General features: G+C 40.2%; 1 protein-coding gene across 3 annotated transcripts; it reads left to right on the top strand.

Moving 5' to 3' along the window:
• Window positions 1-866: 866 nt before the first annotated feature.
• Window positions 867-21467, top strand: TNFRSF9 (TNF receptor superfamily member 9). 3 transcript variants are annotated; one of them, XM_059137661.1, is made up of 8 exons: window positions 867-951; window positions 1677-1846; window positions 2584-2691; window positions 3125-3262; window positions 3700-3766; window positions 6071-6201; window positions 6720-6854; window positions 20246-21467. In XM_059137661.1, the coding sequence occupies exons 2-8, from the start codon at window positions 1732-1734 to the stop codon at window positions 20332-20334; spliced, it is 783 nt and encodes a 260-aa protein (XP_058993644.1). In that variant the 5' UTR covers window positions 867-951; window positions 1677-1731; the 3' UTR covers window positions 20335-21467. The 3 variants fall into 3 exon arrangements, with proteins under 3 accessions (XP_058993644.1, XP_058993645.1, XP_058993643.1); XM_059137662.1 differs by having other exon boundaries at window positions 893-989; window positions 6071-6159; XM_059137660.1 differs by having other exon boundaries at window positions 893-989.
• The last annotated feature ends 243 nt before the right edge of the window (window positions 21468-21710 follow it).

The raw sequence follows: 21710 nt of genomic DNA, 5'->3' as shown, positions 1-21710 counted from the left end.
TTCTTCCTTTTCAATTTTTTTAAGTTTTTTTATTTGTTTACTTAAGCAATCTCTACACCTTACATGGGGCTTGAACTCAGGACCCCGAGATCAAGCGTTGCATACCTTTCCAACTGGCCCAGCCAGGTGCTCCTTTTCTCCCCCGACCTTTTAAAATTGAAACAATGGTTTTCTTTAATTAAAACAACAACAACAACAAACCCTCGTAGATCTCAACTTTATCCAAAGCCATCCGCCATATAAGTTCTATGTCTTCCTTGTCTCCACTTCATTTCTCCCTTCTTCTTCCCCCATCTCACCCACAGAGCAAGGAGCCCAGTAGAGCTCTGGTTGCCCTGGGTTCCAATCCCCGCTCCCCATCCTGCTGATTATCTGGCTAGATTCATAGGCACAATGTTCTCATTTGCATAATGCTACTCTAATGATAATGATAATGTCAACTTCTGGGGTTCTTTTGAGGATAGTATTCATTTAAGTGCTTATTAGAGTGATGCCTGGTACATCAGCAGCCTCAGCGATTATGGCTCGAGCATCATATTATTATAGGGCATGGGGTAGGGTATGGCAAAAGTACTGACATTTCTTTAGAAGTGGATTTCATCCCTCAAATCTCAAATATGTATAGGACGCATTGAAAGACTTTCACAAGGACTTTAATGACAACATCCTGGTCCCGAAGTCATCTGAGAGATATCCTAATAGTACATAGCTGCTTCCAAGAAATGGTTTTTAAGAGCCATTATCAAGGGATGGTGAGGGCTCTGGGGATTTTGGGGTCAGCAAACATCAAATGGGCGACCTCACAGAGTCGTGTTGGGGATTTCCCATGAGGCCCCGCCCCCAGCTGAGTCACCAAACCCCTGTGTCTGACTTGCAGAGAAGGAGAGGCACAACCTCACTGCTCTGAAGTTGAAGGAGTGGAAAGTTCTTCACCAGCCCTGAGACCTCAAGGTTTGTCCATTTGGGCCAGTCGGGGGAACGGAGTTGGGGTAAGGACAGACGCTTTATTCCGTTTCTCCATGTCTAAGCTTTTTGCCCTTTTAATTTCTAATAAGTTTTATTCCATAGTCTATTAAATAAAGATCAAGCACCTGGCCTAAGGAGATTTCTTACTTCTTAGTTCTCTTACTATATGAGCTTCAAATCTCAAAATAGGCAAATATATGCCAATTAAGAAAATGTGATCATGAGTTGAGCAGAGCGGTGCTTCAGCATTTTAACAATGTTGAAATGTTCACATGTTGTTGTGACAATGGGGAAAGAGTCATGAGATATCTCCCCACTGAGCTACACTGTTAGATAGGACTGACGGATTGTCATTTGAAGAACCTTATCTCAGAGCCAGCAAACAGCTGGCATTGTTGAAATCTGGAAGAAATGCTAAGTGTCTATGAAAGTCCCCAAAAATTCTTGTTATTGTTATTTCTCCATTTTGGCAAAACATGTTGGAGAGTGCACGCTTAGATTTTGGCAAACTTGCACAAAGCTATGTGTGTAGTCTGGTTTGTCTTATCATAGAACTGTCCATGCATTTGCCAGCTTTTCCATAATCTCCCATCATTAATTGTTTCTGAAAATCCCCGAGTTATCATGTGGATGGCATAGGTAATGGTTGAAATGTAGATAATCCTAAAAGGAGAAACCACTTCATTCTTGGAAATTTTTACCTTTTGCAGACCGGTGTTTGTGAAACCAGCTACCCTTGGAATCTTCTTTGGTCGTATCATATCTATGCAAGATTTCACCATGGGCAGTGGCTATTACAACATAGTGGCTGCTGTATTATTGGTCATGAATTTTGAGAGGACAAGATCAATACAGGATTCCTGTAGTAAATGCCCAGCTGGTAAGAATCAAATGAACATGTGTGTTTGATCTGTTCTGTTGAACTCATGGTTCAGGTAGTCTAGTAGTCAGGGTTACTAAGTTCTGTTTTGATTTTTTTTTTATTCATTCACTTACAAATATTTCTTGCATGCTGCATCTTGGCTGTGTGAATGTGGCCGTGTCACTTAATTCCCTGTGCCCCAGCTTTGGGATCTGGGGATAATGAAAGAACCTATCTTATAGCTCTGCTGGGAGGATCCTATGCTAGGTTCTGAGCAGTGCATGGCACAGGGCAAGACCTCAGTAAATGTCAGCCTTATCTGTGAGGACCTGTACTCAGCCTGGGGAGCACAGCAGAGATTAAGAAGGGGCAGGGGGCTTCGTAGAGTGGGGAGAAGCAGACACATGTACATTTTAGTATCCTGATGAAGGGTGCTGATCTCCTGAATCCCATCATAGGGATCTCCTGGATCAGTGAAGAGAAATTCATTTTTGTTCAATAGTTAAAGGAAACAGTTTTCTTTCTTTTGGTTTATTGCAATATCTACACTTTGTTATTTATAATTCTGTGGCCATGCTAAGGGAAATCTTGCAGAAGTGTAATTATAATTATAAAAGTCAATCAAAATAAAGTGTATCACTGTACCACCTAGAAACTAATCATTGTTTCTTACTCTAGTTTTCTTGTGAACTTCAGAATGCTTTGGGCGATGGCTGTGCATTGTCAAACAGTATACCCATTATCTACCTTCTTAGGGACTTTCTGTGGGAAAAGCGAGGGTCAGATCTGCATTCCTTGTCCTCCAAATAGTTTCTCCAGCACCAGTGGACAAAAGTCCTGTGTCATATGCAGGCGGTGTGAAGGTATGATTTAAAAGATGTATGTTGATCCAGATATGTGTTAGAATGACAGGTTTTTGTTCCCTAGTGTGTTGACCTCTCTGGAGAATGTTAAGTGTTAACAGATTCCTCCGTCACAAGGCAGGTCCAGTAAAATAATCTGCTGTAAAAGCAATAATCTGTAGATTGACCTTTTAAATATTAGAGGACACACTCATTTGATGAGAAAGAAGCATTTAATTAGGAAAATATAAAAATGTCTTCTATAGAGATTTAAAAATGAACTTTATACTTTAAGGTCAACAAGAACATTGTAGGAGTGAGCATGGTTTTTGCGGGGGAGGATTGTTTTTCTTTTCTTTTTTTTTTTCTTTCTTAGCATGGTTTTTACTGCAGAACATCAATTTGCTTCCTGGAGTCAGAGGTCAAGTGTAATATAACTTGGGAAATTTTGTAGGTGTTTTCAGGACCAAGAAGATGTGTTCCCCCACCAGCAATGCAGAATGTGAGTGCATCTCAGGATTCCACTGCTTGGGGACAGGATGTGCCATGTGTGAACCGGATTGTAAACAAGGTCAAGAATTAGCCAAGGAGGGTAGGTTTGCTTTTCTTCAATCTAGGGCAAGTCTGCTTATCTAGACATACGTCATTAGTTTAGGTCTCAGTCCTTTGACTATAAAGTAACACATAGATGAGTAGAACCTTAAAGTAACATGCAATGAACCACTGACTCAAGCATATATTTACAAAATTACTTTTTGATCAATGGAAATAATTTGAAACCACAATATTTGTTATTCACCAGGATCATGCATTTTCATACATTTCATACATTTATACACAATCGTCTATGTACAATTAGAACAACAACTTTAGTTATCTTCAGGTTTTGTTTCCCGAGGTATTGTTGAGCAGACTGTGGCGATTGTATTGTTAATGACTTTATTATTGTGTGATTATGTTCATCACAGGAAAAGTTATGAAATTTTAAAAATATTCCCCTTTTTAATTGTTGCTTTAATTTTTATGCAGGTTGTAAAGACTGTCGCTTTGGGACATTTAATGATCAGAAACACGGCAGCTGTCAACCCTGGACAAAGTACATATAATTTCCTTTTGTTTTCAAAATAGAGAATCTGGCTTAGCCTTTTCGGTTTATGTATCTATTTTTTATGAAGTTATTTTTTTTAAGATTTGTTTATTTGTCAGAGAGAGAGAGAGCGCACAAGCAGGGAGAATGGAAGGCAGAAGGAGAAGCAGGTTTTCTGTTGAGTAAGAAGCCTGACTAGGTCCTCAATCCCAGGACCCTGGGATCATGACTTGAGTTGAGGGAAGATGCTTAACTGACTGAGCCACCCAGGTATCCCTGAGTTAACATTTTTAAAGAGAAAGAATGTTATCACTGAAGTTTTTAAAAAATCTGCCTGCGGGGGCGCCTGGGTGGCTCAGTGGGTTAAAGCCTCTGCCTTTAGCTCGGGTCGTGATCCCAGGGTCCTGGGATCGAGCCCCGCATGGGGCTCTCTACTCAGCAGGGAGCCTGCTTCCTCCTCCTCTCTCTCTCTCTCTCTGCCTGCCTCTCTGCCTACTTGTGATCTCTGTCAAATAAATAAAATCTTAAAAAAAAAAAATCTGCCTGGGGCTCTGGCTGATGTCCATCGGTTGAGCGTGTGACTCTTGATCTCAGGGTCATGAATTCCAGCCCCATGTGGACATGGCACCTACTTAAGTCTATCAAGTATAGGCATAGAACAGCATACAAATAGGCAGTGTGTGAACAGTATGAGGTTGTAGTACTTGGATACACAGAGTGAGCATTTTCTCCAGAAATAATGCCCAGAGCACTTAGATCAAATTTGCTGGAACTTTGCTACTGTCTGCCCCAGCTGTTCTGTTCTGTTTCCTTCCAATCTCCTTGCTGCCTCTTGCTTTTCCTCACTGATCACTGAGCCCATCTTCAAGGGTGCAAGGCCAGCACTGAGAGTGATACAAGAAGGGTAAACTATGTTTTCTACCCTCAAAAACCCAACACCTACTCAGGCAAACAAGACCATCACGGAAGTAAAACAGCCAACGGCATCCATGGAAACAGGCCTGTTGACCTGTGTGATCAGGAGCAGAGCTACTCAGAGCGTGGTCTGAGAACAGGTGCTGGCACGCCGACAGTTTGTGGTACCTGCAGCAGGAACACGACACGCTCCGAGAGTGAACGTTTAGAAATGTGTAAGGCAACTGGCAGAGTCATGTGTGTCTGTCAGCTCATAAAGATTGAGGGCTTGTATTTTGTATGCCTTCGTTCTGTTTTTTTCATTCTATTTTCTTACTAGAAAATCATGTTGATTATTATTTTACATTTAGATTCTTAGGTTTTACAGAAATATTGGTTTGTACAGATTGGGAATTTTTTTTAAGGTCTTTTAACACAAATAGTTCAGAGAGGTCAATGAGTCTGCATGGAGAGTGGGATTGAACTTGTTTCAGAGGAAGAGTGAGTTTGCATCAGGTAACAGGATGAGGGAAAAGACACAGGACAGTGATGATGGTGGTGGCATCAGTGATGGTGATGGGGGTGGATAATGGGGATGGTGATGATAGCTACCATTTATTGGGATGTGTGGGTCTGGGTTCATAAAGCCCAGCCCCTGCAAGTGTGTCCCTGGGACCATTCATTTACTTTTCACAACAGTCCTTGGGAGTAAATACACCTTCTCTTACAGATGAGAAAACAGGCTTAGAGAGATGTTCTTAACCTGTCCATGGTCATTCTGCACAGGGAAAGACACCGGCCTCAAACCCACGTCTGTCTGATGCCAACACATCATAGGATTAGGAACTCAACCCTTATGCTAGGTTGTCTGTCCTTCATATATGGTCAAATATGCTTAAGAAATTAAGAGCGAGGGGCACCTAGGTGTCTCCGTGGGTTAAGTCTCTGCCTTCAGCTCGGGTCATGGTCTCTGGATCCTGGGATGAAGCCCTACATCGGGGGTCTTTGCTCAGCAGGGAGCCTGCTTCCCTGTCTCTCTCTGCCTGCCTCTCTTTCTGTCAAATAAATTAATAAAATATTAAAAAATATTTTAAACAACAACAACAAAAAACCATCTATAAAGAAATTGAGGGTGAGAGACTAGCCAGGCAAAACAGTCTGGGGAGAGTTGTGGGACAGGGTTCCCCAACCTGGGAAGAAAGAAGAATCCAGTTAGTTGGATGGAATAGGGTGAATTATGGAACTGTGAAAATTGGAGAAACGAGCCAGCCAAGTGTATGTTTTCCATAATATCTTTATACCCAGACCCACACATCTTTGCACTAGGCTACTTTCTTGGATGGAAAATGTCAATATTTTTAATTAGAATGACCTGTACCTAAATTAATTATTTGAACTCTTTTCATTGGGCGGTCTAAGCTGTTCCTTGGATGGAAAGTCTGTACTTGTGAATGGGACGAAGGAAAGTGATGCAGTATGTGGACCGGCGTTGGCTGACTTCTCTCCAGGTACAACCTCTGCCACCATGCCTGCCCCTGCAAGAGATCCAGGTAGCTGGTTCATTGTTATCTAACCAGAGTGGATGTATCATGGCTATTCTGATTGGAATTTATATCACCCCAATACTGTGATGCCTCACATCTCTGCCTGCAACGGGCACCTCCTGCATGCCTTCCTTCTTTTGTTCTGGCATCAAGAAACCCATCAAATTTTTTCAAGTGTTTGTCACGCAATCTGAGACGCATGTTAGTAATCAGAACAAGGTGAAACTACGCAGACAAACACTCCACCTTTGATAATGCCAGATTAAGGGGATTATAGAGTCCCATATTTTCCATATTCTAGAGAGGCCAAGCCACTTAATTTTTGTGGGCCTCTGGAAAAAAATATTTAGGTTTTTTTTTAAAAGTTTTCTTATATGCAGGGAAGTTTATTAAGTTAGCTGGTTAGAGATGCCCAAGGCACCACTTCTCCTTGTGATTAGGGATTTACCAATGTAACTATAAATATACGCATATTTGCAAAACTACATATCTGCATGCATTTCTCCTTTTGCTCTTTTTTAAAGGTCATACCCCGCAGACCATTGTCTTCTTCCTTGCACTGACATCGGCTGCTGTGCTGTTCCTGCTGTTGTTTCTAGTGCTCCGTTTCTCGGTCCTTAAACGTGGCAGAAAGAAACTCATGTATTTATTCAAACAACGTAAGACCAATATAAGCGTATTCAATATGAGATCTTTTGAGGCAACACTTTTCACCGTAGAAAGGAAAAGATTCTTTTTTTTTTTTTTTTTTTTTGGTTAGTATAGCACAGAGGTTATCAAGGAGGGACAGTTTTGTCACCAAGGGGACATTTGGTAATGTCTGGAGACAGTTTTGGTGGTCACAACCTTGGGGGTGTGGAGGGCATCTAGTGGAAGGAGTTGGAGGTGCTGCTTAAATTCTACAATGTACAGGAAAACAGTTACCCCCCCCCAGCTTTCACCAAAATCTCTGATTTAAAGAATCGTCCTTCACACAAATGCCTTGCCAAGAGTGGTGAGGAGTAATTAGCGAGTTGCGATGAAGCTGTAATGCATTTTTAAAATATTTTAGACCATTAAAAAAAACTTTATATTTTGAAATAATTACAGGTTTTACAGGAAGTTGTAGAGACAGTACAGAAAAGTCTCAGTTGTCGTTCATGGGGGTACATCTTCTGGAACTAGAGCACAATACGAAAACCAGGCAGTTGACATTGGCACGTTGTGTGTGTCAAGCTGTATGTCATTTGATCGCACGTGTAGACTGGCATAACCTCCAGTACAACCAATACAGAAGTATTCTCTCCCCACCAGGATCCCCTCTGGCTGGTCCTCTGTGATCACTTCCACTCCCTCCCTGTTCCTCCTGATAGCATAAGTCTGTTTTCCATCTCTACACTTTTTTTTTTAAAGATTTTATTATTTATTTGACAGAGAGAGATCACAAGTAGGCAGAGAGGCAGGCAGAGAGAGAGAGAGAGAGGAGGAAGCTCCCTGCTGGGCAGAGAGCCCGATGTGAGACTCGATCCTAGGACCCTAGGATCATGACCTGAGCTGAAGGCAGCAGCTTAACCCACTGAGCCACCCAGGCGCCCCCATCTCTACACTTTTTTTAAAAAAAGATTTTATTTATTTATTTGCCAGAGACATTGAGAGAGAGAGAATGCACAAGCAGGAGGAATGGTAGGCAAAGGGAGAAGCAGGCTCTCCACTGAGTAGGGACCCCAAGGCAGAACTCGATCCCAAGACCCTGGGATCATGACCTGAGCTGAAAGCAGACGCTTAAGTGACTGAGCCACCCAGGCGTCCCCCTTCTCTACACTTTTGTCACTTAGAGAATGTTATATAAATAGAAGCATGCAATGTATAAGTTGATTATAAGCATGTGCCCTTTTCAGATTGCCTTTTTTCACTCAGCTTAATGCCACCGAGATCCTCCCAAGGCATGATGTGCTTCAACAGTGGGCTCTTTTTAAAATTTTCTTTTATTTTTTTTCTTTTTTACCACTGATCAGCATTCTGAGGCATCGTTGAACCAACTTCTGTTTGTTTGAACATTCACCAATTAAGGGACATTTTGATTGTTTCCAATTTTTAACTGTTGAATATCAAGCCTTTGTGAATAATCACGTAGAGGTTATGTGTGGACTGAAGTTTTCGTAGTGCTCACATAAATGCCCAGGAATGCAATTTCTGGGCCATGTGGTTTGTTGTTTTAAGAAACTGCCTAACTATTTTCTGGAGGAGTTGTACCATTTAACGTTCCACCAGTGGCTTATGAGCCGTCATCTCTCCTCACCCTTGCCAGCATTTTCTACCACCACAGTTTCTTACCCAGCCATTTGAAGAGGAATACAGTGATAGCCCACTCTGGTCATCTGCCTTCCCCTAAGGGTACAATATCTTTTCACGTACTTGTTTGTTTGTTTTTTTTTAAGGTTTTATTTACTTATTTGAGAGAAAGAGCAAGAGAGCACAAGCAGGGGCAGAGGGAGAGAGGAAGAAGCAGACTATCTGCTAAGCAGGGAGCCTGATGCGGGGCTCGATCCCAGGACCCAGAGGTCATGACCTGAGCTAAAGGCAGATGCTTAACCCACTGAGCCACCCAGGCATCTCTCACGTATTTATCTTCCACCTGTGTGTTTTCCCCAGTGAAATGTTCCTTCATGTCTTTGATCTGTTTTCTAATTAGACTTTTGTTTATTTTATATTGACATTGGAGAATTCTTGGTACCTGCTAGATGAGTCCTTCAGCACGTGTGTGGTTTGCGTTTCTGCCCACTCTGTAGCTCGACTTTTCCTCCTCTTCATGGAGTCTTCTGCAGAGAAAAAGGTTTTAATTTTGGTAAAGTACAATTTGCCAGGTGGGTTTTTTTTTTCCCCATTTATGGAGTCATGTCTGAGAACTCTTCAAATCCTGGATCGCAAAGATTTTTATTTTCTCCCGTGTCATCCTCTAGATGTTTTACATTTGAACCTGTGGTTTAGTTTTAGCTAAGTGTTACATAAGGTGTGAGAGGTAGGTCAAGAATTTTTTTTTTTTCCTAGGGATGTCTAGTTGTTCTGGCATCATTTGCTGAAAACACCATCCTTCCTTCATTGAATTGTTTTTGTGGCTTTCTCAAAAAACAGTTAGCTATACTGGTGTGGGGGCTATTGCTGGTTTTTCCCTCTTGTTCCACTGATCTGGGTGTTTATTCTCTGTGGGTACCACACTGTCTTGATTACTGTGGCCATAAAACAGGTCTTGAAATTACGTGGAGGGTAGGAAGCTTTTTCCCCACTTCATTCTTCCTTTTCAAAATTGTTTTAGCTATTCTAGTTCCTTTGCACTTCCAAATAAATTTTAGGATAATCTTATCTGTAACTATAAAAAGTCAGCTGGGAGTCTGATAACAACCGTGGTAAATCTGTATATTAGTTTGGTGAGAAATTATGTCTTTACTGTGTTAAGTATTTATGTCTTAACATAGTAAAGACATTTCTTTTATTTCTTTTTCTTTTGTTTCTTTCATCAGCATTTTGTGGTTTTCAGCACACCAATCCTGTACGTATTTTGTTAAATTTAGGCTTTAGCATATACATTAAAAAAAAAATTCCACGTGGTATTTTATCTTAAATTTTGGTTTCCATCCATTCATTGTTATTCTATGGGTATAGCTGATGTTCATAGATTGATCTTGTATTCTGTGATTTTGCTGCACTTACTTATTAGTTCTAGGAGTGTGTTGTAAATTCTTTGGGATTTTACATGGACTATAATGTCATCTGCAAATAGAGACACTTTCGTTGTTTCCTTTGCAATCTGCATTTCTTTTATTTCTTTTTCTTGACTTACTGTGCTGACTAGAACTTCCAGCACTATGTCGGATAAAATTGAATATCCTTATTCGACAGGACTGGGATTGAATATCCCTGCCTCGCTTCTACTCTTAGGGAAAAAGCATTCAGTCTTTCACCAGTAAGTATGTTGTAGGCTATAGGTTTTTAGTAGATCTTCTTTACCAGGTTGAGGAAGTCCTTCCTCTATTTCTAGTTTTCTAATATTTTTGTAAAATCATGAATGAGTGTTTAGTTTTGTCATATGCTTTTTCTGCATCAATTGATATGATCATGTGACTTCTCTTCATCAGCCTAAGATGGAGGATTACATAGATTCATTTTTGAATATTAAATCAGCCTTGCATCCCTGGACTAAATTTCACTTGGTCATGGTATATAATCCTTTTTATATACTGCTTAATTGTATTAGCTAATATTTTGTTAAGAATTTTTAGGGTGCCTGGGTGGCTCAGTGGGTTAAGCCGCTGCCTTCGGCTCGGGTCATGATCTCAGAGTCCTGGGATCGAGTCCCGCATTGGGCTCTCTGCTCAGCAGGGAGCCTGCTTCCCTCTCTCTCTCTCTGCCAGCCTCTCTACCTACCTGTGATCTCTCTCTGTCAAATAAATAAATAAAATCTTTTAAAAAAAAGAATTTTTATAGCTATATTCATGAAGGGTAGCAGTCTGTGGTTTTCTTTTCTAGAATTGTCTTTGTCTTATTTTGGTATCAGAGTAATACTCGCTTCCTGAAATAAGTTGGGATGTGTTCCTTCTCTATTTTCTGGAAGAGATTGTGTAGACTGGTATTAATTCTTCTTAAGATAGATGGTAGAATTCTCTAGTGAAACTGTCAGGACCCAAACACTTTCTTTTTGGAGATTTTTAATTACAAAATCAATTTCCTTAATAATTACAGAACTATTCAGGTTATTCATAGTGAGCGAGTTGTGATTGTTCATGTTTTTTTAAGGAATTGGTCCACATTGCCTCTAAGCTGTGAAATGTATGTGTTTAAGTTATTCATATTATTTACTTAATTCTCCAATATAATTGTGGACTTATGTGTTCTCCTTTTTAGTTTTATCAGGTTTAGCTTTATTTATTTTGCAGCTTGATTGTCTGAGGTACACACAGTATTGCTAAATACCAGGTAAATCCTGGTCTCCTGGGTAAAGAGACTTCTTTAAAATTATAAAAGTTCCCTCTCCATGCTGATCTTTTTTTTTTTTTTTTTGCTCTGAAATCTACTTTATCTTATATTAATATAGCCCTGCTTTAAAAAAAAGTTAGTGTATACATGGTTTACCTTTTTGCATTCATTTGCTTTCAACCTAACTACATTTTATATGTTTTTATAAAGATTTTATTTATTTATTTGAGAGAAGGAAAGAGAGAGAGAGTGAGAGTGCATGCACATGACTGAAGGGAGGGGCAAAGGGAGAGGGAGAGAGAGAATCTCAGACTCCACACTGATTGCAGATCCAGACACAGGGCTTGATCTCATGACCCTGAGATATGACCTGAGCAGAAACCCAGAGTCAGACCCTTAACCAACTGAATCACCCAGGTGCCCCCATTTCATACTTGGAGTGAATTTCTTGTAGACAACTTATATCAGTCACTCTACTAATCTCTGCCCTTTAACTGATATATTTAAGCCATGTATATTTAATGTAATTATCCATATGTTTGGGACTTAAGATACATTTTATTTATTTTTTTACTTTTTTATAAACATGTATTTTTTATCCCCAGGGGTACAGGTCTGTGAATCGCCAGGTTTACACACTTCACAGCACTCACCAAAGCACATACCCTCCCCAATGTCCATAACCCCACACCCCCTTCTCCCAACCCCCCTCCCCCCAGCAACCCTCAGTTTGTTTTGTAAGATTAAGAGTCACTTATGGTTTGTCTCCCTCCCAATCCCATCTTGTTTCATTGATTCTTCTCCTACCCACTTAAGCCCCCATGTTGCATCACCACTTCCTCATATCAGGGAGATCATATGATAGTTGTCTTTCTCTGCTTGACTTATTTCGCTAAGCATGATACACTCTAGTTCCATCCATGTTATCGCAAATGGCAAGATTTCATTTCTTTTGATGGCTGCATAGTATTCCATTGTGTATATATACCACATCTTTTTTATCCATTCATCTGTTGATGGACATCTAGGTTCTTTCCAGAGTTTGGCTATTGTGGACATTGCTGCTATAAACATTCGGGTGCACGTGCCCCTTTGGATCACTACATTTGTATCTTTAGGGTAAATAACCAGTAGTGCAATTGCTGGGTCATAGGGCAGTTCTATTTTCAACATTTTGAGGAACCTCCATGCTGTTTTCCAGAGTGGCTTCACCAGCTTACATTCCCACCAACAGTGTAGGAGGGTTCCCCTTTCTCCGCATCCTCGCCAGCATCTGTCATTTCCTGACTTGTTGATTTTAGCCATTCTGACTGGCATGAGGTGATATCTCATTGTGGTTATGATTTGTATTTCCCTGATGCCGAGTGATATGGAGCACTTTTTCATGTGTCTGTTGGCCATCTGGATGTCTTCTTTGCAGAAATGTCTGTTCATGTCCTCTGCCCATTTCTTGATTGGATTATTTGTTCTTTGGGTGTTGAGTTTGCTAAGTTCTTTATAGATTTTGGATACTAGTCCTTTATCTGATATGTCGTTTGCAAATATCTTCTCCCATTCTCTCAGTTGTCTTTTGATTTTATTAACTGTTTCCTTTGCTGTGCAAAAGCTTTTGATCTTGATGAAATCCCAATAGTTCATTTTTGCCCTTGCTTCCCTTGCCTTTGGCGATGTTCCTAGGAAGATGTTGCTGCAGCTGAGATCGAAGAGGTTGCTGCCTGTGTTCTCCTCAAGGATTTTGATGGATTCCTTTCGCACATTGAGGTCCTTCATCCATTTTGAGTCTATTTTCGTGTGTGGTGTAAGGAAATGGTCCAATTTCATTTTTCTGCATGTGGCTGTCCAATTTTCCCAACACCATTTATTGAAGAGGCTGTCTTTTTTCCATTGGACATTCTTTCCTGCTTTGTCAAAGATGAGTTGACCATAGAGTTGAGGGTCTATTTCTGGGCTCTCTATTCTGTTCCATTGATCTATGTGTCTGTTTTTGTGCCAGTACCATGCTGTATTGATGATGACAGCTTTGTAATAGAGCTTGAAGTCCGGAATTGTGATGCCACCAACTTTGGCTTTCTTTTTCAATATTCCTTTGGCTATTCGAGGTCTTTTCTGGTTCCATATAAATTTTAGAATTATTTGTTCCATTTCTTTGAAAAAGATGGATGGTACTTTGATAGGAATTGCATTAAATGTGTAGATTGCTTTTGGTAGCATAGACATTTTCACAATATTTATTCTTCCAATTCAGGAGCATGGAACATTTTTCCATTTCTTTGTGTCTTCCTCGATTTCTTTCCTGAGTACTTTATAGTTTTCTGAGTATAGATTCTGTGCCTCTTTGGTTAGGTTTATTCCTAGGTATCTTATGGTTTGGGGTGCAATTGTAAATGGGATGGACTCCTTAATTTCTCTTTCTTCTGTCTTGTTGTTGGTGTAGAGAAATGCAACTGATTTCTGTGCATTGATTTTATATCCTGACACTTTACTGAATTCCTGTACAAGTTCTAGCAGTTTTGGAGTGGAGTCTTTTGGGTTTTCCACATATAGTATCATATCATCTGTGAAGAGTGATAATTTGACTTCTTCTTTGCTGATTTGGATGTCTTTAATTTCCTTTTGTTGTCTGATTGCTGAGGCTAGGACTTCTAGTACTATGTTGAATAGCAGTGGTGATAATGGACATCCCTGCCGTGTTCCTGACCTTAGCGGAAAAGCTTTCAGTTTTTCTCCATTGAGAATGATATTTGCGGTGGGTTTTTCATAGATGGCTTTGATGATATTGAGGTATGTGCCCTCTATCCCTACACTTTGAAGAGTTTTGATCAGGAAGGGATGCTGTACTTTGTCAAATGCTTTTTCAGCATCTATTGAGAGTATCATATGGTTCTTGTTCTTTCTTTTATTGATGTGTTGTATCACATTGACTGATTTGCGGATGTTGAACCAACCTTGCAGCCCTGGAATAAATCCCACTTGGTCGTGGTGAATAATCCTTTTAATGTACTGTTGAATCCTATTGGCTAGTATTTTGGTGAGAATTTTCGCATCTGTGTTTATCAAGGATATTGGTCTATAGCTCTCTTTTTTGATGGGATCCTTGTCTGATTTTGGGATCAAGGTGATGCTGGCCTCATAAAATGAGTTTGGAGGTTTTCCTTCCATTTCTATTTTTTGGAACAGTTTCAGGAGAATATTAATTAGTCCTTCTTTAAATGTTTGGTAGAATTCCCCTGGGAAGTCATCTGGCCCTGGGCTTTTGTTTGTTTGGAGATTTTTAATGACTGTTTCAATCTCCTTACTGGTTATGGGTCTGTTCAGGCTTTCTACTTCTTCCTGGTTCAGTTGTGGTAGTTTATATGTTTCTAGGAATGCATCCATTTCTTCCAGATTGTCAAATTTGTTGGCATAGAGTTGCTCATAGTATGTTCTTATAATAGTTTGTATTTCTTTGGTGTTAGTTGTGATCTCTCCTCTTTCATTCATGATTTTATTTATTTGGGTCCTTTCTCTTTTCTTTTTGATAAGTCGGGCCAGGGGTTTATCAATTTTATTAATTCTTTCAAAGAACCAGCTCCTAGTTTCGTTGATTTGTTCTATTGTCTTTTTGGTTTCTATTTCATTGATTTCTGCTCTGATCTTTATGATTTCTCTTCTCCTGCTGGGCTTAGGGTTTCTTTCTTGTTATTTCTCCAGCTCCTTTAGGTGTAGGGTTAGGTTGTGTACCTGAGACCTTTCTTGTTTCTTGAGGAAGCCTTGTACCACTATATATTTTCCTCTCAGGACTGCCTTTGTTGTGTCCCACAGATTTTGAACTGTTGTATTTTCATTATCATTTGTTTCCATGATTTTTTTCAATTCTTCTTTAATTTCCCGGTTGACCCATTCATTCTTTAGAAGGATGCTGTTTAGTCTCCATGTATTTGGGTTCTTTCCAAACTTCCTCTTGTGGTTGAGTTCTAGCTTCAGAGCATTGTGGTCTGAAAATATGCAGGGAATGATCCCAATCTTTTGATACTGGTTGAGTCCTGATTTAGGACCGAGGATGTGATCTATTCTGGAGAATGTTCCATGCGCACTAGAGAAGAATGTGTATTCTGTTGCTTTGGGATGAAATGTTCTGAATATATCTGTGATGTCCATCTGGTACAGTGTGCCGTTTAAGGCCTTTATTTCCTTGCTGATCTTTTGTTTGGATGATCTGTCCATTTCAGTGAGGGGAGTGTTAAAGTCCCCTACTATTATTGTATTATTGTTGATGTGTTTCTTTGATTTTGTTATTAATTGGTTTATATAGTTGGCTGCTCCCACGTTGGGGGCATAGATATTTAAAATGGTTAGATCTTCTTGTTATACAGACCCTTTGAGTATGATATAGTGTCCTTCCTCATCTCTTATTATAGTCTTTGGCTTAAAATCTAATTGATCTGATATAAGGATTGCCACTCCTGCTTTCTTCTGATGTTCATTAGCATGGTAAATTCTTTTCCACCCCCTCACTTTAAATCTGGAGGTGTCTTCAGGCTTAAAATGAGTTTCTTGGAGGCAACATATAGATGGGTTTTGTTTTTTTATCCATTCTGATACCCTGTGTCTTTTGATTGGGGCATTTATCCCATTAACATTCAGGGTAACTATTGAGAGATATGAATTTAGTGCCATTGTATTGCCTGTAAGGTGACTGTTACTGTATATTGTCTCTGTTCCTTACTGATCTACCACTTGTAGGTTCTCTCTTTGCTTAGAGGACCCCTTTCAATATTTCCTGTAGAGCTGGTTTGGTGTTTGCAAATTCTTTCAGTTTCTGTTTGTCCTGGAAGCTTTTAATCTCTCCTTCTATTTTCAATGATAGCCTAGCTGGATATAGTATTCTTGGCTGCATGTTTTTCTCGTTTAGTGCTCTGAAAATATCATACCACCTCTTTCTGGCCTGCCAGGTCTCTGTGGATAAGTCAGCTGCCAATCTAATATTTTTACCATTGTATGTTACAGACTTCTTTTCCCGGGCTGCTTTCAGGATTTTCTCTTTGTCACTAAGACTTGTAAATTTTAATATAAGGTGATGGGGTGTGGCCCTATTCTTATTGATTTTGAGGGGCGTTCTCTGAACCCCCTGAATTTTGATGCTCGTTCCCTTTGCCATATTGGGGAAATTCTCCCCAATAATTCTCTCCAGTATACCTTCTGCTCCCCTCTCTCTTTCTTCTTCTTCTGGAATCCCAATTATTCTAATGTTGTTTCGTCTTATGGCGTCACTTATCTCTCAAATTCTCCCCCCATGGTCCAGTAGCTGTTTGTCCCTCTTTTGCTCAGCTTCTTTATTCTCTGTCATTTGGTCTTCTATATCACTAATTCTTTCTTCTGCCTCATTTATCCTAGCAGTGAGAGCCTCCATTTTTTATTGCACCTCATTAATAGCTTTTTTTATTTCAACTTGGTTAGATTTTAGTTCTTTTATATCTCCCGAGAGGGTTTCTCTAATATCTTCCATGCCTTTTTCGAGCCCGGCTAGAACCTTGAGAATTGTCATTCTGAACTCTAGATCTGACATATTACCAATGTCTGTATTGATTAGGTCCCTAGCCTTCGGTACTGCCTCTTGTTCTTTTTTTTGTGGTGAATTTTTCCGCTTGTCATTTTGTCCAGATAAGAGTATATGAAGGAGCAAGTAAAATACTAAAAGTGTGGCAACAACCGCAGGAAAATATGGTTTAACCAAATCAGAAGAGATCCCAAATCGTGAGGGGCAAGAAAGGGGATAAAAAGAGGTTCAAAAAGAAAGAAAGAAAACAAAACAAAACAAAAAACAACAACAAAAAAAAGGGAAAAAAAAGAAAAGAATTTTAAAAAGGAAAACGAATAAAGAAAAATATAAAAAGGAAAAAATATATATATTAGATAAACTAGTTAAAAAACATTAAAAAAGAAAAGGGTAAAAGTTAAAAAAATTTTAGCAGAAGAAGAGAAAAAAATGAAAAAGAAAAAAAAAATAATTAACTGCAAGACTAAAAAAATCACAGGAAAAAAAAAAGAAAAAAGAAAAAAAAATCACAGGGAGAAAGCCATGAGTTCCGTGCTTTGCTTTCTCCTCCTCTGGAATTCTGCTGCTCTCCTTGGTATTGAAACCGCACTCCTTGGTAGGTGAACTTGGTCTTGGCTGGATTTCTTGTTGATCTTCTGGGGGAGGGGCCTGGTGTAGTGATTCTCAAGTGTCTTTGCCCCAGGCAGAATTGCATCGCCCTTACCAGGGGCCGGGCTGAATAATCCGCTCGGGTTTGCTTTCAGGAGTTTTTGTTCCCTGAGCACTTTCCGTAGAGTTCCGGAGGATGGGAATACAAATGGCGGCCTCCTGGTCTCTGGCCCGGAGGAGCCGAGAGCCCGGGGCCCCACTCCTCAGTGCGCCCTCAGAGAACAGCGCCCAGTTACTCCTGTCTGCCTGACCTCCGGCCGCGCTCCGAGCTCACCGAGCCTGTGGCTGGTTCAAGGTAACACCGAGCTGCGAGCTTACTGTCGGCTCTGTCTCTGTAGCCGGCTTTCCCGTTCCAATACCCGCAAGCTCTGCAACACTCAGACACCCCCCATCCTTCTGTGACCCTGCGGGACCTGAGGCCACGCTGACCCTGCGTGGGCTTCGCTCCGGTTTAGCCTCTGGAGCGATGTCCCTCAGCGGAACAGACTTTTAAAAGTCCTGATTTTGTGTTCCGTTGCTCCGCAGCTTGCCGGGAGCCGGCCCCTCCCCCTGGGGTCTATCTTCCCGTCGCTTTGGATTCACTTCTCCGCCGGTCCTACCTTTCAGAAAGTGGTTGTTTTTCTGTTTCCAGAATTGCTGTTCTTCTTCTCTTCGATCTGCCGATGGATTTGCAGGTGTTTGCAATCTTTAGATAAGCTATCTAGCTGATCTCCTGCTAGCTGAAGTAGTCTCAACCTGCTACTTCTCCGCCATCTTGACTCCTCCCCCATTTTATTTTTTGTTTTCTGTTTGCTTTCTCTATTTTTCATTTCTCTGCATTCCTGGGATTACCTGAACATTTTTTTAGAAATCCTCTTGGATTTGCCTATAGTTTTTTTGAGTGTATCTCTTTGTATAAATCTTGTAGTGGATGCTCTAGTTATTATACACAATTTATCCATCTACTAGTATAAACATTTTAATACTTTGAGTAAAGTATAAAAACATTACCTCCTTTTGCATCCTTTTAACCTCCTCCAATTTATAATATGCTTATCTTAAATATTACCACTACATACTTTGAGAACCATATTAGACACTGTTATAATTTTTGCTTCAACTGTCAAACATAATTTGGAAAACTCAAGGGAAGGAAAGTTTATTGTATCTACCCATATATTTGTTCATTCCTTTTCTCTTTATTCTTTTTTGATGATCCAAGATTCCTTCTTTTATCATTTCTCTTCTATTTAGAGACTTTCCTTTAGCCATCCTTTTAGGGTGGGCCTTCTGGTGACAAATTCTCTTAAGTTTTCATCTGAGAATGTCTTGATTTCTCCTTCATTCCTGAAAGATATTTTCACCAGGTATTGAATTTGGGCTTCCAGGAATTATCACCAGTCCTTCTGGTGAGACAGGGCTGGAAGACATTCTACACAGTAGGTGGTGTTGTGATTCAGCTCCTTGCCTGGAATTGGGCAAACCAGGAGCTATGGTGGACAAAACTCCTTGTTTGAGGGTCTGAGGCAGGCAGATTTGCACACCATCAACTTCCCTGGTTAGGGTGAGCCCTCAACTTGGCTCTGAAGATAAACAAAGATTCTGGTTGAGATTGCTCCTTGGACACTGCAAGTATGTTCTCAGTCTGCCAAGATCTGTGTGCTGGTTGCTGCAAGCTCCTCTCCCTTCACCACGGTCAGATTCCTAGTGGTTGGGCCCTATATATTCCCCTACCTTTCCTGTGGTGTGAGATCAGATTGGGTGCTCCCGTAAGGGACCCCCCATGCTGGGAGAAGCTGGTGTTCCCTTTGAGTTCTCTTTTCCCACTGGAGGAGCCAGAGGCTCAGGGAGACCTCTCTGTGTGGTGATGCACTGGCCTGCATGAGGGGCAATGTGGTCAATGGTAACTGCTTCTCTTAACTTCCTAATACAGTCTGTCTTGGTCTCTGTAGTGCTGAGGTGGGGCTGCTGCAGCCCTCATCCCCATGTTCTAGGATTCTGCCAGGGTCTCTTCTTCTTGAATAGTTGTGAGTTGTTCTTCTCATGAAGGAGTCATGTTGCCTTCTTGTAATATTACTCTCCTTGATTATTTTGTTTACAGTAAGAAGCATGTAATATTGAGGCAGGCCCTTTTGCTTTGTTGGGCTATAAAAAAAAATCTATTTAAAATGAGCAGTTGCTTGGGGCTGGGTGGCTCAGTCAGTTAAGCATCCGACTCTTAATTTCAGTTTAGGTCATGATCTCAGAGCCCTGAGATTGAGACCGCACTGGGTTCCACACTCAGCACAGAGTTTGCTCATCCCTCTCCCTCTGCTCTTGCCCCCAGCCCCACTTGCACGCACATGCACACACATACACACACACTCTCTCTCTCTCCCCCACTTTCTTTCACAAATAAATAAATAATTTCTAAAAAAGATGAAAGATTGTTCAACAGTAACACAAATACTTCATACTAACATGTGAAAGGAACCAGGAAGCCAACACACAAATCAGTTCTTTAATTGTCGATAGATGGAAGTAGTGGGAGTATCTTTAATATCTTGGTGCCGTAAGCATTTCACTCAAAAGAAACTGTCTAGTGTGTAATGTGAGTAACCCTCAAGATTAAAATCCATACTGCTGAATTGAAACTATGGTTATGTTTGGGATATGACTAATTTTGTGCTATAGTGATTCATGCTCAAGATTGGGCATCGTAGAAAATAAAGAAAATCGCTTTCCAGGACAAGTAAGAGTACATGGTAAGAAGAAATTGTAAATAATCCTGGGGAAAAGTTCCTACTTGCTATCATGTCTCTTATTGATAAACTTGCTCAAATTAGAGTTGAGCATGGTTGCAACTTAGAGATGTCCTGTGACTGTGATGTCAGAAAATAGATGTAAAATGGTTAAAACAAACAGCAAAAGATAAGTTGCTTTTAAATTACTTCTCAGCATTTATGAGACCAGTACAAACTGCCCAAGAGGAAGATGCCTGTAGTTGCCGATTTCCAGAAGAAGAAGAAGGAGAATGTGAGCTGTAAATCAGAAAATCCAAACCTCCACTGGGCCTGTCTTGAGAAGAATCACAGGACAAACATGATTGATTCCACCATCATATCTTTCTAAACTGAAGACACCATCCTAGATAAGACTCAGGATTACCCCTAAGTTTCCTCAAAATGTTAGTGGATTGGCCTTTAAAAATGTACCCCCTTTTAGCACATGTATGGGACAGAGTTGGTGGGAAAGGGGCATTTTCTAGATAATGCTTAATAGGCTTCACTAGTTTGTTTTTGAAATCCAAAGAGAAGTATGCTTAAAATTACATCATGTAGGCCAATGGTCTAGCTAAAATGACAGTCTAAAATCAATTCCATTTTTTTGAGTGCTAATAGAACAAATGACAAAAAGCCATAAGATGCAAGAAATACCCCCAACCAAATTTTCCATTGGTTTAGATATTCAGCACAATGAGCTCTACTGATGTGAGGGGGGATATTTTGACAGTGCCCAGATTTGAGGTCAAGGGAAAAATAGTTCAAAAGTTGAGGACGAGTTTTGGAAAGAGTTCCAATGTTTTTGCACATTTTGTGGTCACCTCCATCTTCATATCTCCTGCTTGGTACTGCTCCTCTCTGAACCAGAGCTTATGTTTTGGTTCTTTATTGTTGTTTAAAATTTTTTTTATTTATAACCAAAGTGTAATTGAAAAACCACATTATATCAGTTTCTATTGTACAACATAGTGGCTCCACAATTCTGCACATTACTCAGAGCTTGCCACAGTAAGTACTGTCCCCATCTGTCACCGTACGACATTATTACAGTATTACTGACCATATTCCTGATGCTGTACTTTTCATCTCTCTGAATTATTTATTTTATAATTAGAAGTTTGTGTCTCTTAATCCTCTTCATCCGTTTTGCCCAGTTTTGAGATTTGGCTTATGTGTTTTTAATTCTTAAGAACATTAAAAATAATATCTGGTACATCAAACTCCCACAGGCCGAATTTGAGCAGTCATGGGTCTCTGTATGGCTTATGAGCTAAAAATGATTTTTACATGTTTAAATAGTAAAAAACAAATCAAAAGAAGACTAATATCTCATGACATGAAAAAGTATGTAAATTCAAATTTCAGAGTACATAAATAAAGTTTTATCAGAACGCACAGCCACACTCAGGTCGCTTTTGCATTACAACAGCAGAGTTGAGTAGAGATAAGAGACTGCAAGGCCCAGGAAGTCTAAAATGTTTAACATCTGACCTTTCATAGGGTCAGAGTCAAGGTCAGAGCATCCATCTGTGTGTTGCTTTCCTCCCTCATCTGCCTACATCCCTACCTGGCCCCCAGGCACCTTCCTCAGGAATGTCCCTTCAATCCATTCCCTTGCTTTAAAAAAAAAAAAAAAAAAT

The sequence above is a fragment of the Mustela lutreola genome, chromosome 10 (assembly GCF_030435805.1).
Source record: "Mustela lutreola isolate mMusLut2 chromosome 10, mMusLut2.pri, whole genome shotgun sequence".
Taxonomy (NCBI): Eukaryota; Metazoa; Chordata; class Mammalia; order Carnivora; family Mustelidae; genus Mustela; species Mustela lutreola.
The sequence above is the reverse complement of the archived record's forward strand: the minus strand, read 5'-3'. Positions and strand labels throughout refer to the sequence as shown.